Below are 19977 nucleotides of genomic sequence, written 5' to 3'. Positions count from 1 at the left end.
CAATTCAAAAAATATATATAACTTTTATTATATTCAGAAAAGTATACAAAGACATGCTGTTTTGTAAGTTATAAATTATTACTACTAGATTATACTGCAAATAAAAAGGCAAATATGATGAATTTAATTTTAAGATCAATAAATATATAACAAATTAAAAATATAAAAATTTTTTATTTATATTATTATTTATATATAATTGCATACAATAGTATCAATTATATATTATCAAATATATATTAAAAATATACAATACAATTTTTTTTATCGAACACTTCAAGATTGTAATTTTTATTTAAACCAAAAAATTATTAAAAAATTTTAGATTCTATATGGTAAAAATTGGTAAAAAATTTTATATCAAATATAAAAGAAGAAAAAAACATCTTTATCAATCATATTACTAAAGATAATGAAAATTATTGATAAATTATGAATAAATATAAATATAAAAATAAATAATTATCAATTGTTTCAAAGTATATAGATTTAATTTACAAATAGAAGAAAATATTGAAGAATAGTATATAATATTTAATCTTAAAATTTGAATTTATTTTTCTTTATATTTCTATAAACGAAATCCTATATAAAAACTCTGTAAATCAATTTTAAATTTTATATATAATAAATGGTTTATTATAAATGGTTTTAACAGGTCCTGACTTTGCTACTTATTATTATACTATTGTACTACTTATCTCTCTCCCCTCCTTTCTCCTCCTTCCTGCCTACTTCGTATCGGAATACAATTTTTTATTTTTAATTTTTTTGAAATGAAATTTTCAAAAAAAAATCAATATATTTATAAAATTCTTTTAATTAAAAAAAAATCAAATACAGTATATTTTAATTAATACATATTTATTTACTTAATAGGTCCAAAAAAAGTTCTTATTGCTCAAATAATTAAATATATTCGAAATTATATCGTATTTGATTTTATTTTAATTAGAAAAATTTACAAATAAATTGATAAAAATTTCATTTAGCAAACAAAAAAAATTTTCATTATTTACGTATATATAATATATCAATATATATTATTCATTTGTTTTTTTATTATTCCAATATTTAAACATCTGTTTTTTTACTTATTTTATTTTGTTTGATTTATAAAATTTTATAATATGAAAAATATTATTGAAATTCTTAAATTTATCAAAATTTTCAAGAGTTACAGATATAATTTAGTTTTAGATTTATATTTAAATCAATTTGAATCTTTATAGTTTTAAAAATTTTGAAATTCGTTTTAAAATTAAAATGCAGATTATTATCTTATTAAAAAAATTATATTATATATTACATTTACATATATTTTATCTATGGTAACACACTGAGTCTTATAAGATGACTGTCTAATTTATCTATGGTTATATTTTCGAATATAAATAGTTTCTGTGTTAATAAAATTATGTAATTAAGAGAATGCAACTGGAAATGAATATTGATTTGTTGATTTATTGATTTTATAATTAGTATACATTGATTTAAATTATATAATTTCTATAAACTACATTTTAATTTTATCTTGTAATAACCTTTAAATAGATTTAGATTTTATTCATTTTTTATGTTTTCTTATAATATTTTATTGTATAATATTGTATAATATTTTATTTATAATGTATTAGTAATATATTAATATTTATTTCAGATTAATTTATAAAATTAATACCTGTACATAATAATAAGTCGATTTGACACTTTTTTTAATATATTACAAAATATGTCTATTAAATATTATGCGATAGCAAGAGGTCGTACATCTGGTATTTATATTTGGTAATAATTTTTATTTTTATAGATAAAAATATTATATTTAATTTTATATTTAATTTTATAAAATTAATTTTATAAAAATTTTATATTAAATATTTTTTATAATATAATGCATTAATATATTAATTTTTATTATATTAATATATTTATTTTAATTTTATAATAGAAATTATGAAGTATTTTTTTTTTATTAAAAAATATTTTAATTTTTGTATTCTTATTAAAAAAGGCTTGAATGTAAAGAACAACTCTATCAATTTCCTCGACCTATATTTAGAAAGTTTCATTCAAAAGAAGAAACTGAAGATTTTATTAAATAATATATAAAAACAAATAAAAAAAAAAACAATAAAAATTTATCATCTTTACTTGGGAAAAATAAAAACTTTTAATTTTTATCTTTTATTTTATTGATAAACATTTATATTTTAATTTAAAAATCATTTAGATTACAAAATAATCAAGGGACTGATAATAAAAAATCATTGCAAAAACAAGAACAAATGAATTTAGAACATTCAAAGATTATACATATTAAAAACGAGGTAAATATTTTTATTTATGAAAATGCAAAAAATAAAGAAAAAGATATAAATGGATTTTTATGTCTTTTTCATTAATAACATAACTAATTTAATGTCTATAATATCTATATAATATAATTTTGAAATTTATTTTATCATATTTTTATTCATTTAGGAAATAAATGGAGATTTCAACAATGATAATGATGATTGTGTTTTTAAATGAGCGTAAAAATAGACAAGCAAGTATAGGTATTTGGTTTGGCAATAATCATCCTCTGTATGTTATATTTTTTAATTATTTTCAATATTTAATTCAATATGAAAGATCTATTTATAAATTTCAATTACAATAATATAGCAGTTGTTGAAAAAACAACTAACAATATAGCAGAAATTCAAGCAGTAACAATAGCAGCTAAACAAGCAAAAAAGGCAGGTATTAAAAATTTAAAAATTAATATAGATTCACAATTTCTTATTTCTTGTATAAATAATTGGATGGCAAAATGGAAATGTAATGGATGGAAAACTTTTAATAATAAACCTGTAATAAATAAAATTGAGTTATTAGAAATGAAAAATATTTTAAAATCTCTAAATGTGATCTGGGTAATATATAACTATTTTATTAATATTTTATATTGTATTTCTATTTTATATACAAATATTTTAATATTTCAAAATCATGTTAATGATCATGCTGGAATTTATAGTAATGATAATTATTAATAATATTAATTTGTTTCAATTACTAGAAAAACTAATCCAATTTGAATTGTATTTGGATTATTTTAATCAGATAAAGCTTAACAATCTATTTTTACTACTATTTTCATAAAGGCAAGAAAAAAATTATAAAATTTTTTTTATTTTTTTCATTCATAATATTTCTTTGAAATGCATATATACATTATTATCGCTGGATATTTATATATTATGTATTATATCTATTTTGTTTTCTTTGGTTATTTATTCTTTTTAATATTATCTTTTATGATTCGAAATTGATGAGACTATATTAGATTAAATGCAACTATATTAGAACAAAATAAAAATATTTATTATTAAATAAATATTTTATATATTTAATATTAAATAAGTTAATAAATAACTAATTACATTATTTTATATTCAAATTTATTTCAAATAGTAGCTAATGTTGATAATTGTACTGTTTTCTTTGACAAAATATTGTTACAATCTGCAATGATCATGCATTCATTTCTATTTTGATTTTTTATTATGATTAAATGATTTTAACTTTTTAATAAAAAATTTTTTAATTTAATTTTTCTTATAAAACATTAGATTTATGGACATTGACTATATACTTTTTTTTACTAAAATCCGTCTTTTTGACAGATATATTAAAATGCAATTTTTTGTAAATTATTTATTTAAAATCTATAGATTTTTATTTACTATTGTCTTCATTTTTTATGTGTAAACTCTATTTTGGATGTACTTTTCGCATATATATTTATTGCAATATATATTTATTAAATTTAATGCAAATATAGTTAGACTCCAGACATTGAATTGAAACTAATATTTTGTTTGTCACTGTCCAATTCTTCAGCTAATTGAAAGAGAAAATTTTTTCGAATTTTGTTTACTCTAATTTATTACAATTTTGGTCTCTTTGTTTAATAATCCAGTTATTGATGGCTATGAAATTTAAAAACAATTATAAAATACATGAAGGGGGAGCCATCTATGGCATTCTGTTTTCACAGTATTTTCTTCATTATCAGCATTTTTTGTTTCACTTTCGCTTTCATCTGAAATGATACACGTTCTTTTTTTTTTTATGGCATGTATTGTGATAATTTTCATTCCCATTGTCATCAGAATCTTGAATTTCATTTATACTGTCAAAGTTTTCTTCGTTTTTGTATAATTCCTTTATATCAGAATTCGATCCAGATTAGTCTTCATTTATGCTGGTTATTCTTTTTATTTTTCTTATTATTCTTTTTTATCAATTTCATGTTTTTTGAAGACTTACCCATAATAATATAAATGTAAAAAAATATTTTTTTTTTTGATAGGTTTTGAAAATATCTTGAAAAATTTAAATCTTCATTTACAAAAATAAATTTTTGCTAAGCTTCCAAATAGCATTATTTTTTTTTTTTTTTTTTACAAAACGCACTGTTGAAATTGTCTTTCACATAAATCTATTTGTTATTATAAAATAACAAAACAGATTCATTTACAAAAATCACTTTTCTCTGCAAAATTCATTGTTGAAAGGATTATTTGTCATGTCACAATTATAAACATTTTGTTTGATTATGTATTTATTGCTAAACAGTCATCATTTGCTTGGTGTTGTTTTTATTATAATATTATTATTAAATTGACTTTGATTATATTTAATATTTGAATTATATCAACTTTTATATTATTTTTATTTATTTTTCTTTGATGAATATTTATTTATTTTTCTTATTAAATAATAATATAATAATAATTTAATATCAAAATTTGATATGAATAAAATATATTCAATTTTTATTTTATTTTTTATACTGAATGCAGTATAATGATATTAACTTGGTGTTATTATGAAATAAATAATATAATTTAACAATCTTTAATTGTTAAAAATAAAATAAATTTTTCAATAAATGTTTATAGTTATAAGTTTAGATTAATTTAGATTTATAGTATAATAAGATATAACAAGACTTATAAAATTGATTATCAAAAATAATTTTAACAAATTTTTGAAAAATATTTTCATCATTTGATATTAACTTTTATAGATAGTATAGAATTCAATATAATTCAACTTATAAACAATTTTTAATCTTTAACATGATTGAATGAAAAACAAACTTTTCTAGAAGAAATGCAATCATCAGTTGACAATAATTAATATAACGAAAAATACAAAAATAATTGTGGAAACTAAAAAAATTATAATGATAAGATTTCCCAAACATTAATAAGAAATATTTTCCAAGATATAATTTTCAAAAAATATATATATATTTTTTATTATCAGCATTAATTATTTAATTAAATATTATTTAATTTAATATTATTTAGAAAAATCCCCGAAATTGAGGAAAAATGTACTTTTCTTAATATCTTGAAAACTTTTTGTAATACAATAAATTATTATATAAAAAAATTATTTGTTTTTTAATAAGAAATTTGATCATGAAAACTATTTTTCAAAATGTTTATTCATTTAAAAATTATAATAAAAAATTAATGTTTTTATAAATGAATTCTCTTTAGAATAAAACTTTACTTTTATCTAATTTTATTATTTATTATTTTATTATTAAATTATAAACTAATATAAGATGAATATTATAAAATATTTTATTATTATTTTTTTTTATTAATAAAAATCTCGTATAAATATACAAATTAATATAAAACATAATTTGAATATTGTTGTGCCATTAACATATTTAAAATCATGTAATATAGTATAACATTATATATGTACATACAATATAATTCAATATAATATGATATTAAAGTTATTTAATTATAAATAATATTATAATATAATGCTATGTTGTAAATATATTGATCTATACATATTTTGCAATAATGACATTCATTTAACAAAATATTAAAATATAGATCATAATAATGAAATCATGATTTTATTGTTGCTATATATATACATTATAAAACATTTATCTGTAAAATAAAAGAATACACATTTTTTAATTTTTCTATTATTGGTAATATAATTGCAAATCTACATTCTAGAAGTATCATTTGGCCCAACAACGATATTCGTGTATAAACTACAATTTTGATCAAAATCAATTTTTTAGAATAAAATTCGACAATTACATTCTATTTCAATATTTTCAACGATACTATGTAGTAAAATTCTAGATTTTAAATTGAATCGTTGAGTCTGTTAAAGTATTATCTCGAAATATATTTCTATCATCCGTAGTAAGACTCTATTGAGATTTAAAATTTTATTAAAAAATGAATATTTCATAAAAAATTAATACGAATCTTTTAATAGCAATGCTTTTTATTCAATTTTATTCATCATTTACACGTCATCACACGTAACTATTAATATTAATATTGTTTTGATATGCTTACATCATTTTGATCTAAATTAATATAACAACTAAATTCTTCTGATTATTTTATATCACTAGTAAATGCACAAATATATAAAAATCATAAAAATGTACAATGCTTATTTTAGAAACTTGTTATATATCTTTGAATTATTCTGCTATTTTTCCTATATTTTCTTAAATTAATTTTTGACATGTATCTAATATTTTTAATTATAAATATAATAAAAATAATTATAAATAAATTGTTTTTTTCTCAACTCTTCTTTTTACTTTACTTAAAAGAAGAGCAAAAATAATGATATTCGATTTTGTCTTTTTTAATCTTGAAACAAAAAGAAAAAAATGAATATTTTAACCTCATGGATATTTAAGTATAACTTTGCATTTTACTGCCATTATATTTTTAAATACACATACTGAAGCATCAAAAGTTCCAATATTTAGTAATCAAATTTCTTAATTACATTTCATTACTTACATTTAAAGATGATAGAATAGAACAACAATTGAACAAATCCATAAGATTATCCTTGAATCTTTATCTCGACTTTATCTTTTACAGAAAAAAGTTGAATAGTTAGTCTGTAATAAGTTTATATTTGCTTTGGTTGACAATTGTTTTTTCCATCAAGTTCTTTAAATACTACATCAGTATTTATTTTTACAACAGAAATGAAATTAGATCATTATAAATACAAAATTGTCGAATATTTATATATTGTCAATTTCCATGTAATATAGTTAAATAATATTATTCTTAATTAGTAATAAGAATTAAATCTTATTATGGAACAAAATATATTTAAAATAGATTATTATTATTATGAATATTTATTAATATATTTAAACATAAAAATTATTATGAATTTAAACATTTCTGTATTATTATAATTCTTCTAATTATATCGTAAAATTTAAAAAAGACTAATCTTCAAAATAACAAAACTATAAAAATTAATATGAATTAAAACTATATGTAAGATTTATATTTATTATTATATATTTATGTTGCTAAAATTTTAGTTATGTTTCTAAAATTCTATTCTATAAATAATTATTAATTTTATAATATAAATTTGCAAAAATATTGAAGAGAAAAATAGTTAAATTACACTTTTATACTTTCAAATTAAAGAAATAATAAAAGAAATAATAATATAAGAAAACACTTCATTAAACATCTATTAAAATATAAAATATAAATATATAAATATTTATAAATATATAAATATTAATATATTTCAAATGATTGATAATATTTTTTTTTATTTTTTTTAATATTAAATTTTAAACTTTCATATATATATTATTAAAATTACATATTATTTATTTATAGCAATATTTTGAAATTATGTATAAAATTTATTTATATTTATTATATTTTTATATATATTTTATTATATTTTTTATATTTTATATTATATTTTTAAATATATTATAAATATATATGAATATAATTTACAAAAAATAAATTCAGAAATTATATTATAAATTATATTAAATTGTATTGAATTGTGAAATAAATAAACGTGACAACAGAAAATGATATTTAAATTAAATAACCTAAGTATATTTTAGCTCTTATAATAGCATTCGATTTAAAGTATTACATATACTTACAATATATTACATTGTTATAAATTAATAATTAATTAATAATTAATTATTTTAATAATTAATTTAATAATTAAACGTATATGAATAATATTATTTTTACGTAATCTGTTATATTTTCAGTTGTAATTAATTAATAAATACATGGTCGATAAATTCACGAATTTAATTAATGAAAATATAAATTAAAATACTTATAAACATATATATATATATATTATATATTTGTTTATTTATTCATTTATTCTTTTATTCTATTCATTTCTAAATTTATTTCTTGATTTATTTTTTAGTTATAGTGATTTATTTTTTAATTTATAGTTTAATTTTTTAATTTATTCTCTTTTTTAATTTATTCTCTTACCATTAACAGTTGCTGCTTGACCAGCCTCATTCTCAAAAAAGTATGGTCCGATGATGCCTACTGCCCAAAATCTGCACCAAACAGTAACACGTTGTGGATGCATTTGTTTTTCGCTAATCACACTGGATTCTCCGAACCCCAAATTTTGGCGATTAATAAAGCCATCGAGGCTTTAAAAATGTGTGTGAATATTTTGTATAAAATTTTCGGCCGCCAAATTTTCATTATTTTTAAAATATTGTTCAATAATGAAGACATGTTGTTGTATCGTATAACGCTCATTTTTACTAACCCTAAACTCTCAGCTGTCAAACTGTTCTTTTTTCTTTATGTCAACAACTTAATGCAAAAATGACGGTAAATTCAAATCTTGCGTTAATTTTAGGACACCTTATATATATATCGAAAGCGAGTATTTAAAAAGGAAAATATAAAATAAAAAATCTAATGATGTTTAAATTACTAATTCTAATTTCGAGAATGACTTTTATAATTAAATCAATTAGAATAAGTATACTCTGAAATATATTTTCAAATACTGTCTTTGTGAATTGCAAAAATTGATAATTCTACATTTGAAAAATTTTTCAGACATTTAATTTCCAATTTGATTTTTGTATGAACTATTTCATTCTTTCTATTGTTTCTTAAATAACAATAACAATTCTACAGAATATATTTAAATTTTTGATAGCATGAAAATAGTTATAAATACAGTTGTAAATTAATTTCAATTTTGATAGTGATTTCTTAATTATACTAATTAATTTTTAATAATATTTCTTATTTTATCATAACATTACAAAATCAAGATTTATTTTTTTAGTAATATTCATAATATAGCAATATTTACAAAAATAATATATTTAATTGTATTTTATTTGTCGCGTGCGCACGAGTATGAATATATATTGCTTCATATATATATATATATATACATATATATTCATATATTAATATATGTATATATCATATCATAGTTTATATAATTTAAAATTTCACAATTATTTCTTAAAATAATTTATTTAAATTATAGCTTTATTATTATTTATAGAAAATATTTCAAAATTTATTCTATTTGAAAGGATATATCTTACAATGATAGCAAATCATTTCTCTATTTTTGAATTTTCAAGATGATCCTTGTTTTTTTTATGTAAAAATATTTTTATTTAGATAGGCGTATAACCTGAAACGAGTTCATTCATCTTAATATTTCATAACATCTTAATATTTCAGAAATTGAGTTTAAAGTTTAATTTAATTAGAAATTATTTTTTATTTTTTGTATTTGAAATCATGATTTTTGATATAATTAATTTATTCAGCCTTTAAGTGAAAGTTCCATGTTTTTAAATGTTATCTTAGACATCCCTAATTCTATCTTTCATATTTTTTCACAATTGTGTTTTTTCCAAAAAAGGAGATATTATAATAAAATATATATATATAATAAGATGTATATAAGATATATAAGATTAAATTCGATGATCTTAGCTCAGTCATCAAAAACTTATCATAAATTTATGGTATTAAACGACAAATTAACATGGATTAAATTTCAAGAACTTCGATAAACATATTCGATAAACAAATTGCAATTTCTGATTGGAAAAGTTAATTTATATAAAATATTTCGGAAATACAATCAAATCAAATCAAATTTTTGGCATGCACAAAACAATCGCATCGTTTATTTGCTAGATCTTAATATTGAGACAAAAATCGTAAAATAAACAATCTTATCTTATTGCCAAAATATTCAATTCATTAGATTTGCTATCAATTATTTATATAATTGCTAGTCTAGAATAAATTCTTATTTGTAATTGTTAAATCATTTCTTATAGTTATGAATATATTTTCCATAAATTCTGCTATGCAAGCAAATAAATTTAAGCAATATGTCGAATAATATGTCAAATGATAGAAAAATGATTATAAAAAAATAAGAAATATTAATAGAATAAAATTTTATCGTTTTAATTTTTATAATCTAACATACTTCTAATAAATAAAACAAACAAAAATAAACTAAAATAAAGTAAACGAAATAAATGATTGATTATATTTTTTTTACGTATTGCGAAACGTTATTAAACAATAATAATAATAGTTAGCCGTTTAGGATATCTATAATAATGTGCTCTTAATAAGAAAAAGATTGAAATGAAGAATTCTGATTTTTATAATAATAGTTCTTTTTTAAAATAATAATGTTAACGTATTGTTTATTTTATTTCTAATAATTTCATTGTAATTTTTATTACATTTGTATACTGATGAATCACATAAAAAAGAAGATATAGATATATAATTTTAATTGAATGAAAAGACAAAATTAACTATATTTATAACTATATTAATATTTTTAATATAACTATATTAAGAAAAAATTTGTATTTGTTGTGCAATGTGAAAAATTGCAGATTTTTACAAAATCTAATACAGATAGATTTCAATATTGTTCATAAAAGTTTAAATACAAATTTTTAAATAAATTTTATAATTACAAAAAAAAGGATTTAAAAATAAATTTAACTGAATAATAAAATTGAAAAATAAAAATCAACTTTATAATTAAAAAAAATTTTTTATTATTCTAGGTTTAAAATTTTTCATTTATTAACAAATCGTTCTTAGAATAATTTAGTAAAAGGAATCATGTTGATAAGTTTGAAATTTTATGATAAGTTTTAAATTCAAGTTTTAATAAATATAAAAATAAAAATGAAACAATAACATAATAAATATAATTCAATAACAAAGAAGAATCAAAATTATTATATTAAAACTGATATTGAAACAAAATTAATATAAAAAAACTTAAACATAATATTTATTTTTCTTTGTAATTAATCTATTAATATTGATTGATATTTAAGATTACAAAAAATCATCATATAATAAATACATTTCTTAAATGATAAATTTTTGTAATAAAAAATTGATTAAAAATCGTATTTTTTTTAAAAATAATTTAGGCAATTTTTCAAATTTAAAAAATATTATTAAATTTTAAAGTTTTTTATTGTTTAAAAAAAATTTAATATCAGATTTTAAGTTTTTCAACTTTAAATTGAATTTAATTCAATTTCAAATTATTGAAAGATAAGTTTTCCATAATGATCCAAATTTTTTTAATCATAATTATTTGAAATATTGACATAAAATAATGATGTAATAACAAGTGATGTTATCGAGAATAGAATATTATCGAGAGACGTAAGAAGTTACGTAAGAAAATAAAAGAAATGTTTGTTATTATTAAAAAATGACAGCCGAAAAATTTACTATATTAATTGTGTATATATAGAAAACAACTTGATTTTATTTTATTTAATTTAATGCGTTGATAACTATACCTTGATAATTAATAAGATAAAGTTATAAAGATTCGAAATTTTCATGTATTATTTTATCATAGTTATTATGTAAAGTAATTCTAAAAATATACAAAGTTATATGGATATGCAACAAATAAATAATAAACTTTAATTTGCTGTTATAGTTTCGTAATCTTCATTTATTATATATCTAATCTTAATTTATAATTTATTTTATTTATTATATAATAGAAATCATCTTTTTTCAAGTAAAATTTTTTATATTAAAAATTTCATTAATAGAAAATTTTATATTTTATATATATTCTTTTTATGACATGAGCAACAAAAATATTGACATTCATTCTCTTTATTATTATTTTTTGACGGATTAATTAATGATTTATTAATGATTTTTTTCTATAAAAATCTTAATCTTCTATAAATATGAAAACAATAATAGAAAAGAATAAATTTCTTGTTTGATATACAAATATATATAAATATTTGATATATAAATATTCTATGCAAACAAAATTGTGAGAATATTGTTAATTAAAAGAGTTGCAAATTTTTGAAAATAAACAATTTTAATTTTGAGTATTTTTTGATAAACTTGTAATGGAAGTTAATATAATATTATTATATTATTATAAATATATATTATTATATTATATTATATAATTCAAGTTTACTTCTTAAAAAAAGAAAGAAAGTAATTCTATTGCTAAATATCAATTTAATATTTTTATTACAAAAACTTCATCTTAATTTATTCTTTCTATTTCTGATTATAAAATTGTGAAAATTGATAATATTACAATAAAAAAAAAATTATTTATATTGAATATCCATAATTTTAATTATTCTAAATATAAATAAAATTTTAATTTTCTAAGTCCAAATAATTTTCTTTTAATTTTATTTTTATTAATTTAGAAATTTAGAAATTTAGATATATAATTTAAAAATTTTTATACTAATAATAGAAGTAGAATATAATTTGCCAAGGAATTGTCTATTTAGAATAAAGCTAATAATATTTTCTTATTTTTTAATTTATAATATAAATAATATAGATAATATCGGATCAATGTTGTTTGTTGATTTTGTGTTAATAAATATGACATTTACTAAAATTATTAAGAATATAAAAAAATATTTTTGATCTGCATAATAAACATGTTGATATATTTAATTAAAAATTTATTTTTGAGATTAAATTATAATAATATTATTTTATAATATTTTAATAAATTATAGATTAATATAATTAATATATTATTTTGAGATTAAAATTACTGCAAAAATATTATATATATATAATTATCCAAATATCCAATTAGATATATTGATTTTACTTAATGATTTACATTAAGTATATAGTCTTTATTAACACATTATCCCTATAATAGTCTATTTAAAATATAATAAATAATATTGCAATTTAGAAATATTAATTAATTATGACATTTAAAGTATTAAATGATGTTCAAAACAATATTTTTGAGAATTATTCATCTTCAATTTTTTTAAAAAAAATATAATAAAGTAATAAATATATTTTATATAAAAAGTCGTATACAAATCAATATATTATAAGATATAAAAAATTCATTTAAAAAAATTTTAGAAAGTTATATTTCTTGATTTGATTTAATTAATTAGATTAAATAAAAACACACTTGAAAATATACAAAGATACTGATTTATTTTTGATAAATTTTCAAATATTATATTATATGTCTATAATCAATAAAGAAGTATATTTTCATTATGACATTTTATAATTGTATTTTTATTTTATTTTTATTTTATATGATATGATTTTATTTTATATAACTTGATATGTTAAAATTATTCTTATATTTTATTTTTTTAATTCATATTTAAGAATTATATAAAATTTTCTACTTATTTATAGTATGCATATGTATAAAAATTTATTTTATTATTTATAAATATTTAAAAATTAAAATCATAATTTAAAATTTGAAAATATAATAATATTATAAGTTTCTTTGAATTGAAGATGGCACTATTAACAAATATCAAATGATTATGTGTATTATAAAATTAGATTCAAAAGAGTTGATAATTACATGGTCAGCATCAACCATATTTGCAATAATTTATAAAAAACATCAATATCACAATATGTGATAATTGTTATCAAAAAATGCATTTTATTTCTTTATTGAGTTTAATTTGCAAAAACAACAATGGTATAGTAAAACATATTATAAAAGATTTGCAGCAAATCTAAAATGAAATGAAGAATGAAAAGTAAGAGTTTATATATATTTTTTAATATAATTTTAATTACTTTTTAATAATTTAATTTAATTATTTGTTTAGAAAAATAACTATTTTAAAAGATTATATACTTATGTATTTCATTATTAAAATATTTTATAATTTTAATATCATATTAACAAGAAATATATATTGAATTTATAATTTTTATAATAATTTAATTGAATTAAAAGAAATAGGTTATTATATATTACATATAATTAAAATATGTAAATTTTGTCCAGAACTGCAGAATTTACAATTGTACATTTTAATAATATAAAATTGATATTGAAAATATTTATCATGAAATAATAAAGTTAGAAATACCATTGGGATGAAAAAGAGATGTAATTGAAATTAATCAACAAACATATCTTCATAGAATTGAAAGAGGGACAAAGTAATTTTTTATATATGATTAACGAGTTAATTAAATTATTAGTTAATTAAATAAATTAGAAAGAAATAAAATTAAAATAAATTTCTTCTATTATTCATGATTAACAAATTTAATTTCATAATGTCATAAAATCACTATTAATAAAAATCATTGAAGTTGACAGTAAGAATAAAGATTAGAAGATATTTCAAGATGATATAAAAAATATTGTTAATATTTTTTTGCAATTATATTTCAAATGGATTGGTCTATGACTTTTTAGTTTATATGATAGAAATTTGGAGCATTGCCAAATACTGCTGTGCAAATGGTAGACGATCATAATATTCCTTTAATTATTACCGAAAATGAATTTTTAAAAAATTTTTATGCAATATGTGATTTCGAACATGAAGTAAAAATAAAAATATATTTTTAATAAATTATATTTTTTTATTTATCTTTTTTTAATAATAATCTTTTTTTATATATGTTTTGATATAATTTCATAAAATTATAAGTATATCTCATTACTGTAGTAAATCTACAGTAAAAAAAAATGAAATTTTACAATATGAGATTGTTATCAATATTTGAATTAATTCAAGTGCATTGTTCAAAAGAAACATTATTTATAATATAATCTATCAATCAAGATACAAAATACAAAAAGTTGCTAATATTGATAATAATTTATATTTATATCTTACAATTTGATAAAATTGTAATTTATAGATATCTAAAGAATACAAGAAGAATACATTAAAACAAAATTACGATCAATGATAATGTAACAAATATAAACTATTAGATATAATTGATCATTGTAAAGTACATCTATTTTACATAATTCAACGATAAGCTTTAATAAAAAGTGTCCCAAAATTAACGTAAGATTTGAATTTGCCGCCATTTTTGCATTAAGTTGTTAGCAATCATGAAAAAAGAACAGTTTGACAGCTGAGAGTTTAGGGTTAGTAAAAATGGAGCGTTATACGATACAACAACGCGAAATGGATTATTAATCATCAAAAAATGGATGCTGATTTTTCGAGCAAAATAATTCTAAGCAATGAAGCACATTTTCACATTGATGGCTTTATTAATCGCCAAAATTGCCGTGTTTGGGGTTCAGAGAACCCACGTGTGATTAGCGAAAAACAAATGCACCCACAACGTGTCACTGTTTGGTGCAGATTTTGGGCAGGAGGCATCATAGGACCATACTTTTTTGAGAATGAAACTGGTCAAGCAGCAACTGTTAATGGTGCTCGATATCGCGATATGATAACACAGTTCTTTCTGCCGAAATTGGATGATATTGATGTGAACAATATGTAGTTTCAACAAGACGATGCCACATGTCATATAGCCAATGAAAGAATTCAATTACTGCATGAGACATTTGCTGGTTGTGTACTCTCTCATTTTGGTGATTGGCTTCCTAGATTGTATGATTTAACACCATTAGATTTCTTCTTATGGGGTTATTTGAAGTCAAAGGTCTATGTCAACAATCCCACAACCACACGTGCATTACAAGAGGAAATTAAACGCTGCATCAACGAAATTCAGTCACAATTATGCAGAAAAGTGATGAAGGCATGAAAAATTTCGACGAAAAGGTGCGTATGTGCCAGCAAAGCCATGGAGGCCATTTGCCCGATGTGATTATTCCATAAATAACCCTATCCTATGTACTTTATGATTCACTTAAAAAATAAATATCTAAAGACTAAAAACTCTCTTTTATATTTAATTTAAATCTTGCGTTAATTTTGAGACATCCTTTATTATTATTATAATTATTAATTTGAATTAATCTTGAAATAATGTAAAAATAAATTTTTAGTTAAATGGATGTCAACACATCCATTGCGAACATTAAATATAATATGTAATTATTATATATATCACATTTTATATATTACATATATATTATTTAATATATATAAAAATATATAAATATTATATGTAAAACATATAATTATAATAATTAATAAAAATTATTTTGTAATATTTTAGCTCAAACTTTTGGAATGCAAAAAAATATTAATCCAATAATTTGTGCTGATTTTCTACTAATGGTAATATATTTGGTAATATATTTTAATGGTAATATACTTAAAGCTAAAAATTAGCTTTAAGTATATTTCAAAATATTAATAATTTCAAAATAAAAAAAGAAAAATTTTTTTTAGTAGAAAAATTTTTAAATAAAACAATTTTTAAGAAAAAAAGGTTTTAATTGAATTTTTTATTAATTATTTAATAATTTTTTAGTTTGAAGTAAATACTATTTAATTGTATTAATTAATGTATTTATATTTAATATTTTTTATTTTTAAAGGTTTTAATTTATATAATTTCAATAATTGTAACTAGTTTTCATTTAATAATTTTTTAATTTGAAGTAAATACTATTTAATTGTATCAATTAATTTATTTGTATTTAATATTTTTTATTTTTTAAAGTTTTAGTTTATATGGTTTCAATAATTGTAACTAGTTTTCTTTTTTTATATTTTTGATTATAAGAAAAGAAACATATATAATGATTATAATTTTTTTTATTCATTTTATTTTTCATATAGGAAGAAGAATAAACTATAAAAAGAACTACAAATATTAAACTATATTGGGGAAAAATAAAAATTTATCAAATATTAATTTATTATATTTGAACATATTTAAGTTTTTTTAAAAAATGTAAATGTAAATACTTGTTTTCTTTTTTATATAGAACATATAAAATAATATAAAATAATTTATATAAAGCATTAAAATTTTTTTAATATAACAAATTTTTATACAGATTTTAAAATGTTCTTATGGATAAGACTTATATAATTTATGTAATATTGTAATTTGTAATTATGTAATTATGTAATTTTATAAAAATTAATTTTAAAAAAATTATAATATTTTTTCTTTTCTTTTTTCTTTTTTTATTGGTAAGAAAAAGAAATAGTAAATCAAAAAATCAATAAATATATTTAAAAGTAAAATATAAGTTTGTATAAATAATAAAATTTATTTTATTATCTATGTATAAATTGAAGATTCAATTATTTCTTGATAATTCTTATATTATATTTGAAATTGAAAAATTTGAAACATATAAATAATTTTCATCATTAATGATTTTATTTATATATCAAATAAATTAATATATTCATTTAATTGATAATTACACTTTAACATTGAATATATTTATTTGTAACATCCTGAAAAATAAAAGATTTTTATGTTTTATTTTGATAACGTGCGAACTCTAAATTCTAAGTTTTTAATAAATAAAAATCAATATTGGTAAAAGAAATAAACAAAAAAATTATTTTAAGTTAACTTTACATAATTTTAAATTAAATTTTATTTAAATATTGGAAGTTTTTATAAACGATATATTAATAATAAATATATACATATATATTAGCATATGATTCATCATTTTAAATTGTTATCAAATATCTAACATATATACATCTAAATTCAGTGTAATAATGTGTAAAAACGATTTTTGAAGTATTTTTAATAATGCAAAAAAAAAAATTAACATATTCTACATAAAAATTGATCTATTGAGCTACAAATTGCAATAATTATAATTGATAAAAAATGCTTCTTTTTCTAAAAAAACCAAGATCATTTATACTTTTTTAAATAAATATATTTTTTATATTTCATCATATAATGTTGTAATCAAAACTAATGTTAATATGTAACATAATGATTTTCAAATAACTTTGCCAAAATTAAATTGAATTTACAGGAATATTAAATATGAAATTTGATTTAGTAATTAAATTAGATTTTTAGAATTTTACAAAATGTACAATTATTTTTTATTCTATGAAAGAATGATCGCTTGTTTATGAAATTGTACATTGGATATTGTATGTTATAATAAAAGCTCAAATTATATGTAATTATATATAATTATATAATTATATATATAATTATATATAAATTATATATAATTTTTTATAACACAAAATTTCGCCTTTTTTAATAAATTTTGAAAAATTGAGATGTAAATCTTCATATATTTCTCTCTATTTCTCTACAGACAACTATGATTTAATATTGTAGATTTTTGGAATTTGCAGATTTTATAAACAATAAACTATAGATATCTCTATAAAAAAGTTTACAAGAAATAATATCATCAATCAGTTCTGTTCTACAACATGTTAATAAATTAAAATTACACAGATATCTTTAGTTCGACTGAATTTGTTCCAATTTCTTTTATCCAATATCTTTAATCCTATATTCAAATCGGTTACATTGGAAACATTTAGTTTTTCAATGTTATAAGAGAAGAAACAAACTATAAATATAAGAAACATATAAGAAACAAACTATAAATTCAATTTCAAATATTAATATTAAACATAAATTTATAACTAATTTGTTTATTATTAATTTACTGTATGAAAATAAAAAATATTAATAATTTCACATTTTTTAAAATATAAATTTTATAAATACTTCTCAATAGAATTCTAATATATTATATGTATACACAAAGTATCATTTTTTAAAAATGTGGGAACATTCGTAAGATGTTCTTGAATTGTTTAAGAATTAGATCCCGCACTTTATGATTAACCGGAATTTTTTTATTAATAATTCATTAACAAAACTGTAACAAAAATTTTAATAAAAGAAAATGTTAAAATTATCTCAAGAATATTCAGTTTTTGGATGTTCTCACATTTTTGAATCTATATATACTTCATATCATTGAACGCTTCAAATATTTAAAGCTTTATAAATCTGATTTTATCTCACATACTATAAATATGAAATTTTTTCTATAATATTAAGCAAAAAAATATCGCTAAATAATGTTAATTTAATTTATGTTAATATAAGATATCAGAAAGACTTTATATAAATTTACGTTATTAATTTCTCATGCTAGATATGCATATTAGATATGTATATATATATTTATTATCTATTTTCTATTTTCTTAAGATTATCTAAAATTATATTATACATAGATTATTGATATTACTATTATTAGTTTGATTAATCGAAATCTTATTTGTAATTTAATATATAAATAGTCACAAGAATTTTTATATACTATCTTATAAGAAATTTAATTATTATGAAAAATTTGATTTTAATGAAAATCTACATAAAATAATATATTAAAAACTTATATATAGAATAATTTATTTTTGGATAAAAAATTTTTTTGAGCATGCCAAATAGATTCATTTTTTCATGTTTCATATATAATTTCTCCTAAAAATATATTTTTTATTATCTATGATAATGAAGCATTAAATATTTTATAATTTAAAATTTTGTTTATCTTGAATTATGAAATGAAATCCGAAGAAGCAAAAATATTGGGTTGGCAACTAAGTAATTATGGATTTCAGTTGAAGTTGACGACCTAATCAAAGCAATAATCGATTCGGATCGTCACAGTACAACGTAGATGCAGAAAAGCTTCGATACATGGGTTCCTCACGAACTGAAAGAAAAGCATTTAACGCAACGCAATAAGAGCTGCAATTTGCTAAAGAAACGTAATGAAAATGATCCATTTTTGATACGATGATCCAAAACGACTGATAACTGG

At 17.6% G+C, this 19977-nt stretch overlaps 2 protein-coding genes across 8 annotated transcripts in view; one reads left to right on the top strand and one right to left on the bottom strand.

Annotated features, from left to right (window-relative positions):
• LOC726880 (pancreatic lipase-related protein 2-like) overlaps positions 1–8471 on the bottom strand; it is a 79862-nt gene extending 71391 nt beyond the window's left edge. For all 4 annotated transcript variants that reach the window (XM_026442630.1, XM_026442631.1, XM_026442632.1 and 1 more), the window contains exon 1: positions 8370–8471. The gene's annotated coding sequence lies outside the window, so the exon portion shown is untranslated. The remainder of the gene's footprint in view (positions 1–8369) is intronic.
• LOC102655357 lies at positions 1333–8776 on the top strand. 4 transcript variants are annotated; one of them, XR_003305336.1, is made up of 5 exons: positions 1333–1536; positions 1661–1788; positions 2234–2330; positions 2485–2589; positions 2671–2893. XR_003305336.1 is itself a non-coding variant. In XM_026442792.1 (3 exons), the coding sequence occupies exons 2-3, from the start codon at positions 1733–1735 to the stop codon at positions 8722–8724; spliced, it is 402 nt and encodes a 133-aa protein (XP_026298577.1). In that variant the 5' UTR covers positions 1333–1536; positions 1661–1732; the 3' UTR covers positions 8725–8776. The 4 variants fall into 4 exon arrangements, 1 of the variants encoding a protein (XP_026298577.1); XR_003305337.1 differs by lacking the exons at positions 2485–2589; positions 2671–2893 and adding an exon at positions 8379–8641; XR_003305335.1 differs by having other exon boundaries at positions 2485–2893.
• Positions 8777–19977: the final 11201 nt, after the last annotated feature.

The sequence above is a fragment of the Apis mellifera genome, linkage group LG9, assembly GCF_003254395.2.
Source record: "Apis mellifera strain DH4 linkage group LG9, Amel_HAv3.1, whole genome shotgun sequence".
NCBI classification, from domain to species: domain Eukaryota; kingdom Metazoa; phylum Arthropoda; class Insecta; order Hymenoptera; family Apidae; genus Apis; species Apis mellifera.
The sequence above is the reverse complement of the archived record's forward strand: the minus strand, read 5'-3'. Positions and strand labels throughout refer to the sequence as shown.

Coding starts and splice junctions, on each gene's coding strand:
- LOC102655357 (XM_026442792.1), top strand. CDS start 1,733: ATGTCTATTAAATATTATGCGATAGCAAGAGGTCGTACATCTGGTATT. Junction 1,789..8,378: donor ACATCTGGTATTTATATTTG/GTAATAATTTTT, acceptor TACCATTAACAG/TTGCTGCTTGACCAGCCTCA.